The 21,870-nt window shown below is 48.2% G+C and overlaps 1 protein-coding gene across 1 annotated transcript in view; it reads right to left on the minus strand.

The window, feature by feature from the left end:
• Positions 1–5,547: 5,547 nt before the first annotated feature.
• Positions 5,548–21,870, minus strand: part of ARID5B (AT-rich interaction domain 5B) — a 129,488-nt gene continuing 113,165 nt past the window's right edge. Inside the window, exons 5-10 of the mRNA XM_032952027.2 lie at positions 19,427–19,689; positions 18,313–18,547; positions 15,473–15,525; positions 12,779–12,876; positions 11,960–12,182; positions 5,548–10,334 (exon numbers count right to left, since the gene is read on the minus strand). Of these exons, the coding sequence (XP_032807918.2) occupies positions 8,280–10,334; positions 11,960–12,182; positions 12,779–12,876; positions 15,473–15,525; positions 18,313–18,547; positions 19,427–19,689 (2,927 nt within the window). The 3' untranslated portion in view covers positions 5,548–8,279. The remainder of the gene's footprint in view (positions 10,335–11,959; positions 12,183–12,778; positions 12,877–15,472; positions 15,526–18,312; positions 18,548–19,426; positions 19,690–21,870) is intronic.

Genomic DNA, 21,870 nt, shown 5'->3' on the forward strand with positions numbered 1-21,870 from the left:
CATTAATTTTTCGTCTCCCCCCTCCTCTTTTCAGAACATAGATGGACTCGTCCATCTAAACAAACTGCCAAATCGCTGCCCATGGTGCTAACGTTTTTTTATAAATAAATAAACCGTTTAAAAATAAATAAATGCAAACCGCCACTTCTTTCAAATGTTTCTTGCCGTTGGTTTTTCACACCTAATGATGACTTTGTGTTATGGTCGAAACGTCGTGAGAATTTTTATTGTTTTATATATATTTTATTGTTTCCCTTCAACGTGACTTTACCGAAAGAGCTAAGCATATGAATTACTGCAGTCACGAAAGCTTTAAATAAAAATTTACTGTGTAGTAGTTTGTTGTCCGATTTAGCGCGGTTGGCCTACGTACGGTGCGAAAGAAGCTCAACATACAGGACGTAAGGTACATTTTACTGACCCAGTCTGACCGAAAAAAACAATTGTGCGTGACAAGTTCATCTTGTTATCGATAATTGCCAATGGATTAAAGATTTTTCGTTGAAGAGTCGTATAACAACATTATTATATTTTTGGGTCTTTCGGTAAAGTCACGTAGATAGGTTCAAAGAAAATACATTTTAAAAACCACGACGTTTCGATCGCAACACAAGCGGTCGGTCTTGTGTTGCGATCGAAACGTAGAATTATGAATTCCTTTAGTCACGAAAGCTTTAAGTCAACATTAGGATTCACGAGCATAGTCTATTTTTTTAAAATACCAATGGAATGAACGTGGGAACTCTTATCCGTTACACATTGCTGGTCGTTTCCACTTGGGCCTGCGCTCAGCAACCGTCATAAAGGACCGTCCATAAATGACGTCACGCGATTTTTGACCCCCCCCCCCTTGTCACACGGCGTCACAAAAAGTCAGAGCCCCCCTCAAATATGACGTCACAAAGCTCTGCCCCCCCCCAAACAAAAAAAACACGTGTTTCAAATCGCTTTAAACTATTGCCATTGTAGTGCGTATTTAATGTGGCGCTGCACTCTGATGTTGTAGGAGAAAACATTTATTTAAAAAGTCTATTTAATTAAGTAGAACGTGTTGTCTACGTTTATTTATAAAGTTGCGCATTTTGATGTGACGTCATTTCTCAATAACGTCACAAATGTCTGACCCCCCTCTTCCCAGGCGCGTGACGTCATTTATGCACCTCCCCTAAAAAAAAACCACAACCCGCCACTGACACGCGCTGTTGAACTTCTTTCGCACCGTACGTTAGCCAACAGTGCTCATCGAAGGTCCGACATTGGAGTCCCAACACCACAGGTGCCACCTCGTCCAATATCATCAACTGCACGTCGTCCAACCTTCGTTGTTAAGCCAGGCCCTGCCACCCTGGGCCGTCATGTCATTGGCGTTTAATGGACATTTGTGTCCAGCTACCAATTGTGGGATACGTTGGTGTTCACACAACCATAACCGGGGCGTGTTCCTGCTGTTACTGTGTGGGTTTTTAAAGAAAAAAAAGATATGTAACGACTAATGGGCATTATACATCACATTAATCTCGCCTCCACAGATTCTCATTGGATATACTAAGCATTCAAATAAGTGTCGGTTTTAAAAAGAGCCAACAGGCTTACCGAGTGCTTTCCATGGGCAAATGTTATTGACGTTCATCCAAAAAGACGTGATGTGTTCTCTGCGTGAGAACACATCACGTGTTTTCACTATGAGACATTACCACGGCTTACCAAAAGCCCCAGATATGTATAGTTGTCTGGGCAACATTGGCAAATATATATACTTTCGAAACGTGTTTTTTTCTTTGTTTTACCGCCAATGTAATGTTGCAGTGCATACTGACGCATTTAGAAACACCGCGCGAGAGCGCGCATTGGAGCAAGCACGCTGCTACAAGGGGCCGTCCATAAATGACGTCACGCACCTGGGGGGGGGGGGTCAGACATTTGTGACGATGTGTGACGAGAGGGGGTGGGGGGTGAGAAATGTGACGTCACATCAAAATGCGCAACTTTAAATAAATATAGACAACACGTTCTACTTAATTAAATAGACTTTTTAATAAATGTTTTCTCCTACAACATCAGTGCAGCGCCACATTAAATACGCACTACAATGACAATAGTTTAAAGCGATTTGAAGCATGTTTTATATATTTTGGGGGGGGGGGCAGAGCTTTGTGACGTCATATTTGAGAGGGGGGGGGGGTCTGACTTTTTGTGACGTTGTGTGACGACAAGGGGGGGTCAAAAATCGTCCAAAATCGCATGACGTCATTTATGGACGGCCCCCAATGCGGGCGCGTGTGTCGTGTTTTCCGTGGTCAAAATGCGTTCCACACAAGTGTCATGACAATGGGGTCTGCATGCGGTTTGAGTGGACTAGTGGCCACGGGAGGTAATGACAGGGGAGTCAGTTGTGGGTGCGAAGGGACTGGTGGCTCCGGGAATGATCGAGAAGGGGGCGTGGTCAGGTGACGGAAAATTACGGTGGAGTCTGTCGGTGGAGCGAGCGTCCAGAGTCAGCGAGAATGATCGAGAAGGGGGGCATGGCCTCGGTTGGTATATAAGGGAGATGTACGGGAGACTTGGGGCTGTTGCAGTGGGGATCCCCGCCTAGTGTCAAGTGAACGCGTCTTCAATAAAGTGCCATCTCAAGAGAAGTGTGTCCAGTCGTCATTACACAAGCGGCCAAATCCCCTGCCGTATTGGAGACTCGCCTAATTGACCGGTTTGCCAGTCGGAATAGTGTGCTATTTGAGCTCACTGTTCAGATATATTTTTATCTGGATAAGATTTGTTGGATTCGTGTCCTATATCCAATATAGCAGAGGGTTTTATTTGCCCGTAAAAAAATGAAAGCCCCCTCAATCCATTATTTTGCTTTCCACAGTTTGGTTGCCCACACATAATTAAGGTTAAGAGATGTAGGTGAATCGTGTCTTTGTCAAAACATTAATGATAGTATTATACAATTGTTGAGATATATTACCGTAGCCTTATAATTTTAACGGCAATTCAACGAACCCTTTAATATAAAGCATATTTATTTGGCCAATATAAAGAGTGAACAGCTGACAATCAGGGCACATTTAGCACTCAAACCCAGTCCACACCTGAATCAAAACTCTGCTTTAAGGTAGCTCTGAATCGACGGCGTGAACTGAGGCAGAGCCATGGAAATAATCCCAAGATTTAGCGCAAGAAAATGTTTCACTTGACCAGGCTTATCTGGTGGCACAAGCCTGCAAATCCAGCCCTTTGGGGGCAAAGTTGACGGACCATGGAGACATTCACACGCTGCGAGCGGAGGATCTCTCTCGCGAGCCCCTTGCAGTGTGAACCCTACCACCTGCTTCCACCCCTGAATGACCGACTCGTTTTCCAGGGTCGCTGGTTACCCCGACAGGAGTTCTGCCCCTGGGTCGATTCTTTCAAAACGGACGATAGTGGCCTTGGTCTACAGAAACCGAAGCCCCCTTTGCGGTCATGATCTTATATTCTTGGTTCTTTCGGTAAAGACACGTAGAAGGGAAACAATAAAATAATAAAAATATAAAACAATAAAACTGTCACGTTTCGACTGCAACACAAGCAATCATCAGGTGTGAAAACCACAGCAAGAATATTTTTTTTTCAAATTTTCTTGCTGTGGTTTTCACACCTGATGATGATTGCTTGTGTTGCAGTTGAAACGTCGTGAGAATTTTATTTGTTTTATATTTGTATTATTTTATTGTATCCCTTCTACGTGACTTTACCGAAAGAACCAAGAATATGAATCCCTACAGTCACGAAAGCTTTAAATCAAAGGTCATTATCTTGTTCCTCTCGCGCCTCCGCGGTCCTTTTCCAAAAAAAGTCGACCTTCAAAAGGGTGACGCTTTTCACCGACCGCAGAAATTTAAACCTCCTCTGCCACTGGGCTCGTCGCGTATCCACAGAAGATGCCATGCCACGCGCCTGGCATTCCAATTCACTCGGGTCTAACCCGGTGGTCTTGTGCATGACACGCCAGCTTTAGGTCATCACACACCGTCAATTGAATACTGTTAGCCCAGGGCTGAAGGTGTTTCATATTTTTTAGCACCACAAAAACTGTTTGTGAGTCTCTCCGACTCGTGTCTGACCATGTCTGGCATTGACCAAGCAGGCGGTCTGCTTTCAGCATCGAGGGATTGTTTTTTGTCCCGCCCTTTATCCTTTGCCACCTCCTGCGCAAGGTCACACGATTAACGTCCCCACGAAAAAAATCCCTCATTGGATCTCTCACCCCTTGACGAGCAACACTCTCCCTCTTCATGGTGGAGTTACTGCCCTATGTCTTTTTAGCCGGAGTGGACTCCTCTTCAGAGTCCTTATCCATCTCGCGAGCCCTAAGCCCCTTTTCTTTAAGGCGTTGAGGACTGCTTAAGGTCACTACCCGGATTGGTCACACCAGGCCTGGTCCTTGCTCGGAGGTCAAGAAGGTTCAGGATCCTACCTCCCACACCCGGGACCATCTCAAGGTTTTCAGACAGTAACCTCCCCTGAGCCTCCTCAAGGCTATCCTGCATTCCTCACACTTGGAAGCACGTGCTGCCGTGTTCTCAATTTTCCACCAACGCTTGGCGTTTTTGATTACACGTCCTTAACGGACTTTACAGCCGAATTTTCTATTTATATTTTTGACCACAGTGACTGCCTCTTTCACGCCAACGTATAATGTCTCAAATGTTACTATCGGACATTCCGCCTCTGCTAAATACACCCCGAAATGCAGGAGCACAAAAAATTCGGACGCCCTGCCCCACATTTTTTTTTTTAACACCGAGAGAAATTAGTTTCAACACGAGCTGCACCAACTGAGCACATTCTCTGTATGGGGTTGCGTTGCGTTTGCTTGGAAGCGTTCACCTTCAAGTGAAGTGCTGTTAACAGCTCAAAGTGCCTCGCCTTCCCTCCGTAGGGGGTGCCGCTTTGGCGAGATGTTAACTACTTCGCCTGGTATACAGGAGGTCGTGTGTTGTATCTTTGTGTGCGTCTCTCTCATCATCATCACGGTGGCTAGATGTTAACTACCTCGCTTGGTATACAGGAGGTCGTGTGTTGTATCTTTGTGTCTCTCTCATCATCATCACGGTGGTTAGATGTTAACTACCTCGCCTGGTGTACAGGAGAATTCGTGGGTTAAATACCGAACCCGACACCTGCTGTATATTTTGAGTTTGCATGTTCTCCCCCGTGGCCGCGTGGATTTTTCTCCAGGTCCTCCAGTTTATCCCTCGACATTGAGAATTAACATCACGCGTTTGGAGTATTCGGCTGCTATAAATGTCGACGCGATGAGCTACTTCCGTTGGACTATCGTTTGTGGCCAGGTCGCTCCTGAAAAAAAGTGAAAGAGCTCAATCTAAAGAATAAAATCTCCGCGAGCTTTTTCATTGGCGATGGCCTGCGTATCGCGCTTGTTGACAGTTTTTTGGGTGGCCAGCACAGGGCTGGTGGTGTTCAATGGCACGAAGTTATCATCAGTGTGTCTTTCGGCGACCATCCTATGAACGTGCAAAAAAACGACACTTGCCTCGATTCATATACTGTACTCGGGGATGGCCATTTGTCTTATTTATTGAGACAACATTACAGAGCCCTTGATAAGATACATGTTATAGGCTTAAACCTGGATGAAATCCAACCATACTGTTTTATCATATAAGGAAAACATGTTTTGTCCAATGTACTACGTAAGTTTATATAACAGTTGTGTAGAAAATAATAATAAAAAAACCGAGCATGTTCACAGTGGCTTGATGAGACAAATAAATAATTCGTTAAGCACAAACCATTACGATTAAGCAGATATATGTTGCTCTACAAGGCCCGTTGGTATGCATGCACGTGGAATTTAATTATGTACCTTTATTTCAAAGCTTGAATCAACGTATTCTTTATCAGAATTGGTGGTTAAATGCATGCATACCAAGAAGTCTGCCGACTTAAAACAGCCACCTTAAAAAAACACAATTAAGTCAAGCTTAACAAGCCTTAAATAAATACAGCAATAAAGTATTTGAATTTCTGAAGGATAATTATGTTTTATATCGACTCTTTAACTAAAGCTAGACAAAATTATGCTAAAGTTCTGCTATAAATTAGAAGTTCATGAAATCACCGTGTTTTATCAGTATTTGTTAAACCAGTAAACATTTGCTTCCTGTAAATACAAGTAATTATTTTGGCATTTATTTTGACAATTCAAGAATTTAAACAATGCTGAGAAGGGCTTACACACATTGCAGGCCACAATTCATGTTATGGGTCAACTTTAAGACGCAAACCACAGACCTAAGGAAGAGTGTGTAAAAGAGAAAAATAACAAATCAATTGCAGAAGAATTAAGGATTATGAAAACACCCTTCCCAGCTCAAACTTAAATCCTCACGCTTCAAAATAACGCAAATGCAATGATGTGTAAAATCATTACTTTAATATTTGTATGCGATTTAATTGTATTTTTTTTAAAAATCTCAAAACACTGTTTTGCACCCACACAGCTAAGATTGGCGGAAGATATATTTAATAGTGGTACATTTATTCAAGAAAGTCAATAAATACACTTAACACAAGGCCAGTTAATCAATGCCAATAGTAGCCGGCACACTGTATAGAGAGAAAATAAAATATTCCATCAGGGTTTTATGATGCCCTATTCACGGGTAGACCGGTTATAACTTTTCATTTCATGGAAGTCTTTTGTTGAACACAATATGGACACAAGAGTGCTTACTACGCTCTATGCCTCGCAGCTCAATTATCATACATGATTATAACGCCTGCGTTTACACCGCGGTGCGATTCTTGGATATTCTTGTGTGGGCTCCACGGATTACGCAGTCTGGAAACGTGAAAGGATGATGCGCCAGCCTATTGCGTTGGGCAGTTACAGCCATAACGTGTTTAACATTGGTGACTAAGCCAGCGACACGTGTCACAAACCCCAGGAGGTGGCCAAACGAGTGATTATACGAATGCAACTACGAACGGCAGGCGGACGGCGCGGACGCGTACGCGCAAACGGAATACGGCAGCGTGACCACAGCGCTGTTGTGCCAACGCGCGCAACTGTGCAAGGGAGCTGTAGTGGGGGAATCAGGAGGGGGTGGGGGGCTATAGTGTTCACACATTCAGAAAAATCCCTGCTCTGACGGTCTCATTTACAGTATATTACAACGCGTGGGGGTTAGTGTGGGCGACGACGAGGTATAAGAACCACCGTACTCGGGGTGGGGACCCTTAGCAAGGACCCTGCGACCTCCACGGCCACTGGCAGTCGGCGTCGCAACTGCCGGGCCATGGAAAGCGGGCGCAGCACTCGATGAGCTAGGCCCAAAACACGTGGAGCTTTATACAAAAGACGGCTTCACAAGGTTTCGGATGCCCTCGTTTGAAGGACTTCACACCCCTTGGCAAGTTTTACAGTGTAGGCACTTGAATGTGAGAATGAAAATAACGAGGTTGCAATTTTTATTTTATACACATGTCCACATCCAAGAATTGGTTTTTATTTTCCTTTTCTTGAAAGTGGATGAAGATTGATTTTACGTTAAAAAGTCCGTTTATCGGTGTACCATTATACCTGCGCGCATGAGTCACCGTTCAGTACAAAGTACACAAAAACACTGCCTAAAATAAACTAAATATACATGTATTCAAACAGGTTGTTGTCATCATCACATTAATAATGGTAAAAAGCCAAAACCATATGCAAATTATTTGATTTCAAAAAATCCCAGCATCTTATCATTAGCAGTTTTGTTTTCATTGTAACTGTACAGTATCGTGAAACCTGGAGATATGGACTGCCTGCGCGCGACTGAGACACGGCGCACGATGTGAAGTCCTCGGTGAACGTTGTCGCTTTTCGCTCACCAGACAGGCCACACCAGAAGAAAATAAACAAATGAAACATTTCATTATTCCAGTTAGAATTACAGAATTTGAGTTGACTGTAATTACAGTGATTAGATCTTTGACCGTAACAAAAAAAATACGCAACATTTTCCAACCTTTTTTGGAAGATATTACTTGTAAAATGTAAGTAGCGTACTTAAATTTTACAAGAATAACAACAGCAATAGAAAAAAATAATCCACTGCAAAACCGTACGTAGCACGACCGGCTAAGTACGGTGCACGAAATAAGTTCTACATACATACACACATACGTACGTTCAAGGATCTAAATAACTTAGTGCACAATCTGTACCGGCGTGCATGTGCCAGGGCGGACACCCCCCCCCCACATCCCCCCCCCCCCACCGCGTGCACTCAAATGTTGGTCCTGGGGTGCGTCGCTCTCAGTCCCATCGCGGCACAGATGCTTTCGGGGAGGTATGGATAAATGGCCGCCTGTGCTCCCCCGCCGCCACTTCCACCGTAAGCCCCCACGGGCAGGAAGGACATGCGCGGCAGAGCTCCGTACACGTGCACCGCCGACTGCGAGTAGCCCTGCAGGCCCGCTCCAAACACCGAGTGCGCGGCCTGCTGCTGCTGCTGCTGCCGTTGTTGCTGCTGCTGCTGCTGCTGGTGGTGCTGGTGCTGCTGCTGCTGCTGGTGGTGCTGCTGGTGAGCGTGCAGCGGCAGCCGCGACTGCGCGCCCTGATCGGCGTGCACGCGAGCGCTCAGCCCTTCCGGGTGCGCCAGGTAGAGCGGAGGCGGCGGCGGCGGCGGCGGCGGCGGCGGCGACAGGAACGGCCGGCCCCCGGCCGTCACGGAGAACGCCCGAGGCTCGGGCGCGCGGCACGACGCCGGCTCCTCGTGGCCGTGGCTCGCGAGCGGCGGCGGCGGCGGCGCCGGCGCCGGCGGGGATGGCGGGCGTCGCGTCGGCTGCTTGTGCGGCGGCTCGCCCTCGGCTGTCCTCGCGGGATACGAGGCCGCGGGCTTCCCGTCGTCCTCGTGCCGCTCCTTGCGGGCTTCCACCTTGGCGTACGGTATCACCTTGTTCACCCTGTTTGCAGGCGCGACCGTGCTATTGCCAATTTGTCCTTCCCCAGCTTTTTCAGGTTTCACATGAAGCTGCTGCTGCTGCTGTTGCTGGAACAAGGACGTGGCTGTACATCTTGTGATCTCCCAGCACTTCTGCTGCCCTGGGCTGGAATAATGGTTCTGCATGTGCTGCGGTGCAGGGCTCGGCGAGCCGTAGCGAAAGTTGTGGTGGCTCACCTGCGGCGAGAGAGACGTAACGACGGCGTCTCCCACAGCCCGACCGTGCTCTCGCGCCCTGGTTGCCTGCTGGCCGCTAGCGCCAGCAGCGCATGACCCGTTATGATCCAGAGCCAACAGAGACGAGCCAAAGCAGTTTGTGCCATCCTTGGCTTCACGTGAACCTGGGTTATGCGAGAGATCAATTGGCAGGCACACCGGCCGCTGCTCATCTCCTCTCATGGACGAGCTCAGGTCCAAAGCCATCACGCTCGCGGCGTGCGCCGAGTGGCGCCTCGGTGTCTCCATCCACTGTGACGGCTTCAAGAGCCCGTTGACGGTGTGAAAGTTTGCCAGCCTGGCTGGGACCCCCGTAGGCATGGAACATCGTCTCGCCGTCGCACCCCCTTCTCTTGATGTGCTCGGTGTCTCAAGAGAGGGGCACAAAGGCTGCACGGCCTCCACTTTGTGTTCCAGAGGCGACGGTGGGGATCCCGAGCACCCCTGTCTTTCCCGAGCACGTTGGGTTTCCGAACCCTGGCAGCGGGCGGGGCTTACGTCGGGCGTTTTCTTGAGACACACGGGCACCGCGGGGGCACCCCCCCCGACCACCGCCACCACCGCGGCCACCGCCATCACCCTCGTCGCATCCGTCTTCTTGACGCTCAGGTCCAGCGGCTTCTCGTCGGCGTTCGAAGCGGCCCTGGCTTCCGCCACCGCGCCGAGTCCGGCGTGGGGGCGGTTGAGCAAGAACACCCCGTCGTGGCGGGTGCCCATCAGGGCCAGCGGCGAGGGCAGGGGCACGCGGACCGTGGACGATCGTGCCTCGTCCGCGCTGACTGGGCGAGATACCCCGTTGTTGGCCTTGGAGAGCTCGAGGAAGTGGCGGTAGGCGGGCTCCGACATCTGCTTGCTCATGTAGTCCAGGTAGCTCTTCTGCTGAGCGGGCATCGAGTCTTTGAGCTGGCAGTTGATGAGCGTGATGTGGCCCAGTTCGGGGTCCAGGAGCGGCTTGAGCTCGATGGCGATGGGCGCGTTCTTCTTGATTTGAGACGGAGGCGCCTGCGTGGTGGGGATGACCGACAGCACTGTCCTCAGCTTCAGGTTCCCGTTCTTGGCGGTGGCCGTGAGTTCGGGCTTCTGTGGATCCTCAGGCTTGAGTCGCCCTTTGCTGGACAACAGCTGTTTGAGAGGACGAACAGAAGGGGGAAGTGCGGTATCAGCATCACAGCATGATCACAATGTATTCTTTTGTATGTGCGTTTGAATGAACGTGGCCTGATATTCAACTTCCACTTGATGTGTCAATTCACATTTTTTTTTTACTGGCTATGTTTATTAAATTTGTGAATTGATACAAATTTAAAGCCACGCAAAATCACACAGGATGCAAAAACTTTCTAAACTAACTTTAACGGGGTTCCACTATTTTTATAGTCAAAAGCTTGCTACTAAATATACCACTTTCTAATAACGCAATCGTGTATTAGTGGACTCACAAATGGAATGCGGTGTGTTCATGTCTGGGCAATCCAATGCACCATCTCTCCAGGGCAGATAAAAATAGCTCTCTTTCGTTTAAGTCCACATTGGCCTCAAATTTGGAAAACGTGGAATTTGCACAAGTTGACTCTGGGCTATCAACGGCCCATGCACATTTGTGTACAGAGACTTTACGCAATTATTTGAAATTTAATACAGCTTTTTAAGTTACACATTACGAAGACGTTAGCCACTGTGTCAAGGCAAAAAAAGTTTAAGCAAATGAATGACGAACTAAAATCAATGAGTGTGTGATTATAATAGACCAGTGTTTGTTGTATGGAGGCACGTTGCGTTGTTGGGGGGATGTTTTCAACCTGTAAACCCGGTCATCCTCGCAGCGACTTTGGCTGCTAGCCATCGAACAAAAACGGTCACTGCATCGCGCACTTTCAGATGCACTTCTGCGACCGTCTGGAACACTCGTCCTGCCAATATTGGGAAGCCACTCGAGCTATGCACTTTTAAATCTAGATTGAAAATTCATTTCTTAAGAACTGCTTTTTGCGTTTAATTTGATGTCCCTCCCGCGCACCTCCGATTAGCGAGATTGGCGAGATTGGCTACGTACGGTGCGAAAGAAATTCACATACATGTATACACACATATATATAAGGCAATTGAACAAAGCCATCATGGGGCTCTCACGGTACGGGTGGGTTTTCCCACTGGCAAAACGCCATGCCGGGCCATCACCAAACCACGCTACGCTGGCTTCACAGGATCTCCCAGCCGGATGACACGTCCGATGTGAGTGACGACAGGCGGTGGGGTGCACTGCGAGGGCACGACGTCACTGCATCGCTGTCTACAATGCGTTCTGACCTCGCACGTCCGCGCGCCCGGGGCCCTTCTAATCCACGACGGCTCGTCTAGGCATGGCGCAGAATGGAGTATGGTTTGTATTTGCTTCGGCACATGATGCTCCATGGCAACGCGTGATAGGTTTGGGAACATTTTTTTAATTTGGCTGGACCCCATATTTAATATGGCGTATTCTTGCCAATAACATCTGACAATACGGCAAAATTCCTGTAACAAGCCTGACTTGTGATGAGATCCCCCATCCAGGTCACGAGCGGAGAAATACTTGCTCGAACAAATTTATCGCTCGATAATATTGGTTCGGAAAGTCAATAAATATTGGTTTCGCGAACTAATTTTCTTTTGTCCCGCGCAGTTTACACGCGTAAAGTGAGAATGCGGCTATGTTCACATCTGCCGTCTCTCCCGCACAGGAGCCCGGCTGCGGCGAGGGCGGTCACCTTCTTGCCGTTGCCTTGGGCCGAGTCCTTTTTGCTTCTCTTCTCTTGGCCACAGCCCCCCTTGCCGCCGCCGTCGTCGTCGTCCCCCCCCGACGTGAGCGCCGCGCTGCCGTCGGCGGCGGCGTCGCCCTCCTTGCCCGTGCCGTGCCGCTTGCGGGGCCGCGGCGGAGGCGGCGGCCGGTCCTCCTCCCCCCGCACGTAGCGCTCGTACGGCAGGATCAGCCTGCGGGGAAGGGAGCGGACAGAGCGTCGCGCGGAGGCGTAGAGGGTGGCGGTTGGGGAGGGTCGGCATGGGGGGAGGGGGGGCACGATGACGGTGAAAACCAGAAGGAAATGTAGAAAAAGCTCGACTCGGCTGCATTTTTTCTAATTGATTGGGCTTTCAGTTAAACGCGAGGTTATCTGGTGCAACGGTTAGACCGCATGTTCAAATCCCGGTCGGGGATCGACAACCCATCATTTCTCTCGGATCAATAAACATGAGTACCGCTTTGTGGGAAGTCAACAGTGGTTGTTTTAACTAAGCCTGGCTCCGGCTTACAGGGAAGTAGAATGTCCACCACTGGCTTAGGGCTGTAAACAAGAAGATAAGCACGGGGCCCGGCTTGTGAGAGCAGGAAACCACTCAGTATACTATTACCCGCCCTGATTGCGACCATTAACACGGAGCGATCGGCATCGAGGCTTTTCAACGGCCACTCGGTGATCGGGACCGAAACGTATATTCGAGCGGGCCGCGGGGGGGGGGGCGGGAGGCGCGACGCAGAGCCCCCCATTTCATTCGGGCGTTCGTCCGCATCGGCCACCGCAGCAACGCACCTCTCGTAGTGGCGGCGGGTGCAGGTGGCGGCGCTGGTGCTCCCCGAGTCGCCCCCCAGCTCATCGTACACCACCTTCCACAGCCGTTGTGTGGTCACCTGCGGCACAACGGGCGGACCGGGAGCTCGTCATGCGGCAAACCCTCCCCGGGGGCCGCGGCGGAGCAAAACCAGACTCTTGACGGGGAGGCTCGCGACTTTCGAGCCACCGCTCCGGGGGATTGACCGCAATGGGCACCGTGTTTGCGACAGGGCACCGTCAGTGCTGCTGTGGGAGCGACTGTCCTGCGCGTACGTAGGGATGTGGAATGTACAGCGATTGCTCAGGGCTGCCAATGGAGATGAGCCCCGCACCACTTTGTCTTGGACCGATCCTAGAGAATCGTCCCCTTGCGGTGATACTCGGTCAACTGAAGCACATCACGCAGGACCCTTCCACCAACATCCAAATCTAATGATTTGGATGTTGGTGGATTGCACACCACCGGACACGGGAAAAACCTTGAGACTTGGAACACCCACCTTGGGGCAATGAGGCACCTATAGCAGGCAGTACAGCAAATAGACTGCACACCTACATTTTGATTTAAAGCTTTCGTGACTGCAGGGATTCATATTCTTGGTTCTTTCGGCAAAGTCACGTAGAAGGGAAACAATAAAATAATAAAATTATTATATTTATATATATATATTTTATTGTTTCCCTTCTACGTGACTTTACCGAAAGAACCAAGAATAAGAGTGCACACCTGTCTGTGCAGAGTTTGAGTGTTAGGAGAGTTAGATACTCATGTGTGCATGGGATGTCTATGGGGCATTCTGGAATCCTTCTGCGTAATAAAATCCCCACAGTCGAAGTGAAAGGGAGTCCCCCCCCCACGAGTCCAGGAACACTCCCAGTCTGCACACCACTCCCGTATGAGGCCAGCTCCTCCTCCAGCGACTCCTCTTCTCTCGGAGCCCCGAGCTCTCGACCCACACCCCGTGTATCCATCCGCTCACTCCCCACCTTCAAGAACCTTTCACAAGTTCCCCCACCCCCTCAGTGCCCCAACCACCCCTCCTTCTCCTTATTTCCCATCACATATCTCTTCTTTGGGTTTCCTCCAGTCTCCTTTTTTGCGCCTTCATTCCCACCGTTATCTTTAATTGCTGACCTCGTCAAGGAGCACAAACCATCACGTGACCTCCGGTCATCCTCGCAGCGGTTTTTGACTCCCCATCGAACAAACACGGTCAGTGCATCGCGAGCTTTCAGATGCGCTTCTGCGGCCATCTGGAACACTGTTCTTTCTGATATTCACATTAATCTAGATTGAAAATTAATTTATTTTGAGCTGATTTTTGTGTTTAGTTTGTCGTCCTTCCCCCGCACCTCCGATGAGCACGATTGGCTATGTACGGAGCGAAAGAAGTTTAACATTATTTCTCTTGGGTGTCGTTCCGCGTGACCCCGCCTAACCTGAGAGTGACCCCGCATGACTTCATTGCTACCTGCATGACCTTTACATTAGGATACCAAAGACCCCACACGCAGGACCCTTCTGAAAACAAGCCTTGAGACTTGGTGAGGCTTTCATTGGTAAACAAACTCGTGAAAAAATTGGCTTTTTTTTACTTGCTTTTAAAATGTTGAATACAAAACGTTTACAGCTGTCACCACAAACAAAACGGAAAATCAGACGGCACAAATGAATCGTTAGGCACGCACGCACGCACAGCTGATGGGAGTCGGTGAATTGGTGCCCTACTTTTAGCAAATTCTGCAGAGAAACATTGGTCTGAAAGAGGGCCCTTGGGCAGGTGTATTACATATTGCATTATTATTATTTATGTTATATTTATATTATATTATTATTTATATTGTTATTTATATTATTATTTCTGACCTAGAGTATTAGTTTTAATTGCAATCTTTTGCTTGAGGGGCACAATTAAATATTTTTAAAAAGTCAACGTTTCAGGCAAGGTGCTGTGTACGCAATTTGTTTTCGCGTTTATAAAGCAGTTTTGATGATGGAAAGTATTTTAGGTTGTGACTGGGGCCTATTCAACTTTTGTCGATCCATTTGAATGACTCATTTCTACGGGCAATGTATCATCATTCATAATAAATCGGGGAAATTATATGGCAGTCCAAAGCAGACTGTATATGCCTACTACTTTACACAGACACAAGAATATAAAAACACACATTTCTTTAAATGCATTCAGTTGCTTACAAAAATGTGTCACTTTGTTAACATGCGTATTTATATATAAATATGCGAATGTGTTATTCCGGTTTCTTCCTACATGCATGAAGAAAATAAACAAATCACTCATCATCGAACATCCCAAGGGAGGGCCTGATTAAAAAAAATGTATCTAGATTGATTCAACCTTTCCTGGGTAAACAAGAAAAAATCAGCTATGAGCCCAATGACGTCAGTGGTGAGCGATACCTGAACCAGTTCTGGGCAGCCGTCCTTCATCAATCCCGCACAGGCCAGTGCGGTGAAGTATGGTCCAACAACGGTGTGAGAAGGCCTTCGTCCAGCAGTGCATCGACAAAGGGCTGGATATGACACTTGTCTTTTGGCTTGTGTGAATTTTCTGTGGGATATGGCTGGGTGGTTTTGAATGCACCAGCAATACTCCATTGTGAACATTACAAAAATAAATCTATGATCTGACAACTGGAATGTTTACTTACAGAATCATATCCTCCAAGCTGTTGTGTTGTCTTGAACATAATCCAAAGGTTAACTGGAACAAAAAAAACAGACGTACGTTACCACACGTTTACCGACCACTGTACAAAGCTACACATTTTACAGCGTTTCATTCAGGTCAGTGTCAAAATTACACGATTCGGGTGAAACTTAACAATAGTTTGTTTTTATCCAGCGCTATTCGTGCAAAGTTAAATTCTTAACATTTTGATCCCCCCCCCACACACACATAAACATTCCGAAATCTCAAATACGAACATCGTGAACAAGGTGCGAGAACAGCGGAGACAAACAACGTGACTTTACTGAAAAAACTAAGAATAGGAGCACCGAGTCGACCGTAGCGTGGAACACGTGGGGCAACAATCAACTACTCAACTCAAGAAAGTCCAGGGTACAACGATAGCAATAACTGGATTTCATACATACATCTGTGATTGAGAACAATAACAAAACAGATTGTTTGGTGGTGCTCATCTCCACTGGCAGCCTTGAAGCAGTCAGGAAAGTTACACATTAGTTTGGCACGATCCAGTCCATCGATAAGGCAACCCACTACACCGGCCTCCCCGCAAAGAGGTCCTCGTTTTGTCAACCACAATTAGGTGATGGGCTGAGTTGACACCTGAAAACGGAGTGAATTCACATCCACATGAACTAGAGCCAAGCACTGTAAACACAGCATGACTCAGGCAGATAATCCTTAAATTGGACCAATAAAGAATTGTAGTGACAGAGCGCCAGCATAATTTTTTTTTAATGTATGCATTTTAATTTTTTTTAAAAGCAGTAACAATACACCAGCTAACTAACGTACCGCTACTGAACTAACGTACGAACCTATTAGCCGCCAAATAAAACAAATATGAGCGGACATACTACTCACGCTTGGCAAAACATATGCAGTGGCATTCACAAACGCCTCACGAAGAACTGTGCAAAACCGGCACGAATCCAATTCTAAACAGGTCCCTGCAGGGTGGGCTGGTAGGAACATTGGCAAAGTAACGTCACGGTGCCTTCGAACTTCGCCTCGCAAATGGTATTCGGCTGTGGGCTGTGTGTGACTTTGCCACATCCCCAAAAGCGAAGTTCGCAAATGAGATGATGTGACTTCCAAATGTTGGGTGCAATAAGACATATCAAGTCTCTGCGCTGTCTATTGCTGATTTTACACCCAACAGCACGAGATTTCACTTCGCTAAAGTATTGAAAGGGGACGGACGGACGGACGCATTAATCTATTGCAGGCTGGTACACTCAGTTTACAACTTCGTTCCTACCAGAAAAAGAAAACTATATATAAAAATAACAGTAAAACACAATGACTGAACCCAGACACAGAACTCAAAACGCGTCCGTAAACCGCGCGAGAAGTGTAAGACCTGCAAGAATGTAAAAATCTGGCGTACGAGCGGCTCGTCATTGCGCGGCCGGTTGCTCGAGCAGGCGCTCATCGCGCACGCCCGCGACGTGCTACAATTTTAGACGCGCGCTCTCGCAAGCGGTCTTATCGTGCGCGCGTGTTTGCGCGCTCCCCTAAGTTGACTTCACCAAGAAGAAGAAGAAAAAAATTTATTCCAGCAGCAGTGTCCTCAAGATGCGCCTCATTAAAAAGCAATGTCACCAAGTAAAGAACGTATAGGGCATAACAATGTTTACGGAGGCATCCTGTCGTGTAGAAAAATAACATATCATTAGCCCAGACTTTATGGCTGCGTCAACAAACGCAGCCACACACACACACGCATGCACAGCTGCTTTGCTATTAAAAAAAATAAAATAGGGGCTACAGGTCAAGTTGCAGTGGGTCGATATCCAGCCAAGTAGACATCTCGACACAAAAATCTGGCATCGGATACGTACGCAGGGTCAGCCGATTAAAGTCTACACATTAACATTGTAAGAATGTATTACAGAGGACAGCATTGTTGAAATAATGGTCTGATGCGTGGATGTGAGCCACTAAAGGCCGTCTCGTTAATATTAATGCAAAGGTCAAGAGAGGTCACCGTGCCCATTGCTCTTAGTGCCTCAGGTCTGCCATTGTTATATTTTGACCATTTGGCTCAGGCTTTCCAGAGGACGCGACGAAAATGTCCATCTCGGTAACACTGCCCCCCTCCTCCGCCTCCTCCTCTTCCATCCGGAGGTCATCACAACCCCCGCATCCTCATTTAAGTCTACATTTTTTCCAACCGTGTTGTTTTCCAAACTTCCAAGTTGCTTACCCAAATACGGGCAGAATAAATAAATAGTTATTTGCTTTGAAAGCCAAAAGTTTATTCAATATTTACTGCATAAACGTATACATCGTCTAAAAAAATGTTAACATATACGTTCTACGTTATTTTATCGTTCTAGGGTAGGCTTCTCATATTTTGTTAAATGTTTCATTACATGGCCTCTTGGCCATTGGCACTTGTTCAGGAACACACATTGTGGACCCACCCCTACTGGGCATTTGTGAAAAAGGTCTTCATAACTCATCGGATTCCTCCAGTCTAAACAAAGATTTTGATTGCGATTCCCCTCGCTCGTTCCGGAGCACTCACGTCTTTCGCTGACGATCGCTCGACCAAAATCAACTCGCGACGCCGATGCCGCCTCCATGCCTCGACGGCTCCTCTCCTCGGCAACGATCGCACGCGAGCTCCTCGCACGCCCGAGTGTTGACACCAAATGGGCAAACGCGCACAGCATCCCAGCGATGCGTTGCACGTGCTGCGCCACCACCGCCACCACCACCACGAGCGCCGCCACCACCACCACCACCACGAGCGCCACCACCACCACCACCACCACCACGAGCGCCACCTACTCTGCTTGAAGCCCAGGTGCGGCAGGCGTTCGATGGGCGTTCCGCGCTCGCGCATGAACTTGTAGATGGCGTCCAGGAACGCCTTCTCGCTGTCGCCGTCCTGGCCCGCGCCGCTCTCCGCCGAGCCGTCTCTGTGCCGCGCCGCCGCCGCCGCCACCACCACCGCGTCCACTGGCGAGGCCTTGGCCACGGCCGTGGGCTTGGCGTTAGCGGCGGCCGCGTTCGACTGGGGGTCCTGTGTTTGTTTTGTTACAGGATGAAAAAAAAGTTAAAAGGTTGAGTGGAGGTTAAAGATAAAAGGTACTTCTTTTTTTTTTACCAGGTAAGGCCCGCTGAGCTACGTAGCTCTTTTTCAGAATCGACCTGGACACGTGTAATAGATCAACAAAGTGGCTTATCACATGGACATTTGTAGCAGCCAAATACTTGAAACGCACGTTTATAAATGTGCAGGGAAAACTGAAGGACCCGGAGAAAACTCCACACGGGGAGAACATGCAAACAAATATACAGGTATCAAAGTCGGGATCGAACCCAATAACTCCTGTATACCAGCCGAGGAAGTTAATCTTGCCACCGTGGTGTCTAAAATTACAAAACGGCCAAACATGGTTATTTTCAACTGGTGGTGTGTATAAGGCACACGCGTCTTGGTGTGGCGTTAAATCTGAATATCTGCGCAATGCTGGCCCATTGCCCAGATGCAGGTATAGCAGCAGTTAGCGTCCCTCCCACTGATCCACCAGGCTACAAAAATTAATTCTACTCTATTTATGGTGTCTATAGACTCACAACAGCGGCTAAAACATGAGAATCATGGTGGAAGTTTGCATGGCCGCATTGTTGCTAATGAGCTGACGGAAGGGACGGATGATTTCTGGTGGTTGCAGCAGGCTGCTGTGCTTGGTGTTCCAAGCCCCCCAGTTAAACCCGCCACGTGCTGACCCGCCCATAACTGGACATCTGTGGAAAAGAGCTTCATAGCTTATCGGATTCCTCCTCCAGTCTAAATAAAGATTCCAAATCTGATTTGTGGCCTAAATGCAGTAACGTAACGTTTAACCGCAGCTGTAAAACACGAGGGGGGCCTTCGCTGCGCGAGAAGACGCCTCACCTTAACCAGAGGCTCCATGGCAGCTGACGTGGCCTTGTTCTCCAGTGAGCCCTCTCCTCGAGAGGTCGCCTCAGTCCGGCCCTCGGACTGGGCTGAAATTATGGCGGCAGCGGAGGCGGCAGCAACGGTGCTGGAGGTGGAGCCGACGGAGGAGGAAGATGAGGAGGAGGACGAAGAGGAGGATGAGGTGGTGACGGCTTTGATGCACGGCAGCGTGCTGCGAATCCCTCTCCTTCGCGTGCGCCCCAGCGTCAGCCCGGGCTCTGTTTCGGAGCACGGTCGAGATGACAAGAACACGCCGGCGGAAATTAACACCACGCGGCCAAATAATTCTGGACGCTGCCACCAGAATGTTCACCTGTAACCCCTTGAACATCACCATCTCTCCCCTTACCCTCAAATCCTTTCAGTGGTTCAAAAAACAGTTGCAAGAAGATCGGCCCTTCTTGTCTTAAAGATCCTGCACGTCTCCCATTCCATCTCGCTTTGCTCCTTTCCCCGCGTTCTTTACTCGATTTCCTCAGGAAACCTTTTACTCAACAGGAAGTCGCTTCTTCTCTTCTGCTGCCCCTGAGAGTCTAGATCCTCCCATCTGTCTGTACTCGTGTCTACCTCCCCCCCTTGATCTCTCTGCCCTGAACCTCCTCCAACAGTTAATGTACACTTGCTTTACTTTCACCCCTCTGCCGCAGACGTTTCCCCACGTGCAAAACGTTTCCACTCTGCACAGCAGTGGTGAGCACAATGTGCTGTGATCCCAGGGACCCGAGCTTGATTCTAGGGGCACAGCTAACGTCAGTGGCGAGTAAAAACTCTCCCAACCAGAGCGGTAAATTATGGGCAAACCCCATGACCGACACAACACAGGTAGGAGGCACTCATCAAGTAGTCAACTGATAAAGGGCTTTAAATTATTATTACATCACTTTCTTTACGCCACATTGTGCATACCACCTACCAATTACATTGACATTCATAATAATGACATTCATAATAATCCTGTCCTACTATTCCTCGCCCTGCGCACTGTCACCCACAACGTGATGTCAATCGCTCAGAGTGGTCTTGAGATACAGCCGTACGTAGGCACGTTATGCCTGCGAACAGCACTGTGTGCACACGGGATGGGGAGAAATATCGTTGGCATCGGCCCCCTTCGCCGATGTGGGATGAGGTCCCGTTGAGGGTCATCATCCCTCGCTGATAAACGCAAGGCAGCTGTTTATGAGCCACACTTCGAGGAAGTTTCTCTAAACAGCTGTTACTAATCTTGCGAAAGCTGGCGTGGTGACAATGTGTCCCCATTGTGCCACGGCATGAAGGTAGGGTTAGTGGGGATCACACCAGTGTGCTACGATGGCAAGATGTTAACTACCTCGCCTGGTATACAGGAGGAGGTCGTGTGTTCGATCCCGACCCTGACGCCTGCTGCTGCTGCTGTATATTTAGAGTTTGCGTGTCTCTTTCTCTCTCATCATCATCACGGTGGCTAGGAGATGTTAACTACCTCGCCTGGTATACAGGAGGAGGTCGTGTGTTCGATCCCGACCCTGCCGCCTGCTGCTACTGCTGTATATTTGTAGTTTGCGTGTCTCTCTCTCATCATCATCACGGTGGCTAGGAGATGTTAACTACCTCGCCTGGTATACAGGAGGTCGTGTGTTCGATCCCGACCCTGACGCCTGCTGCTGTATATTTGGAGTTTGCTTATTCACCACGTGGTCACGTGGATTTTTCTCGCCACGCGTTTTCGAGTATTTGGCTGCTAGAAATTTACACGTGATAAGCCACTTCGTTGAGCTATCATTTGTGGCCAGGTCGTTTCTGAAAAAGAGCTATACAGCTCAGTGGGCCTGACCTGGTAAATAAAAAAAAATGAGTTGACACCAAGATGACAACGTGAATTAGACTAAAAGGGTCTGAATTCCTGTGTATAAAGTAGGTCCAGCGCTTTTGAACTTTGTCTAAGATACGGGTGGGGTTTTTTTGTTGTTGGTATGAGCATTTTTGCCACGCAAGAAAACGCGGGTACATTTAACTGGCCACTTGAACAAGTTACGTTTCACATTTTAAACGACACATGCTAACAATCACGTTGGGATATATGCGTGTAGAATATGTTTCCATTGTTCCAATGTTGTCCAATGCCATCGTCATAAACAGGAAGTGGGCCACGCATTCCAATGCAGAGCCATCCTAAAGATGAATCACTAAAAACCAGTTACAGTAAAACCTTGGGTTGCGAATAACTTTGCAAGACGAGCAAAAACGAATTATGCTCGCAATCCAAGGTTTTACTGTAATAATGTTCTTATTTGTTTGTTCTTGATTAGATTTCAGTGAATATGGGCTGCACATTAAGTTATTCCTCATTATATTAAACACACATCCAGACGACTGATATTTACTTCGTACATTAAAACGATCACTTCGATATTATAACG

The sequence above is a fragment of the Petromyzon marinus genome, chromosome 11 (assembly GCF_048934315.1).
Source record: "Petromyzon marinus isolate PM22_M1 ecotype Great Lakes invasive population chromosome 11, UKy_Petmar_22M1.pri1.0, whole genome shotgun sequence".
NCBI classification, from domain to species: domain Eukaryota; kingdom Metazoa; phylum Chordata; class Hyperoartia; order Petromyzontiformes; family Petromyzontidae; genus Petromyzon; species Petromyzon marinus.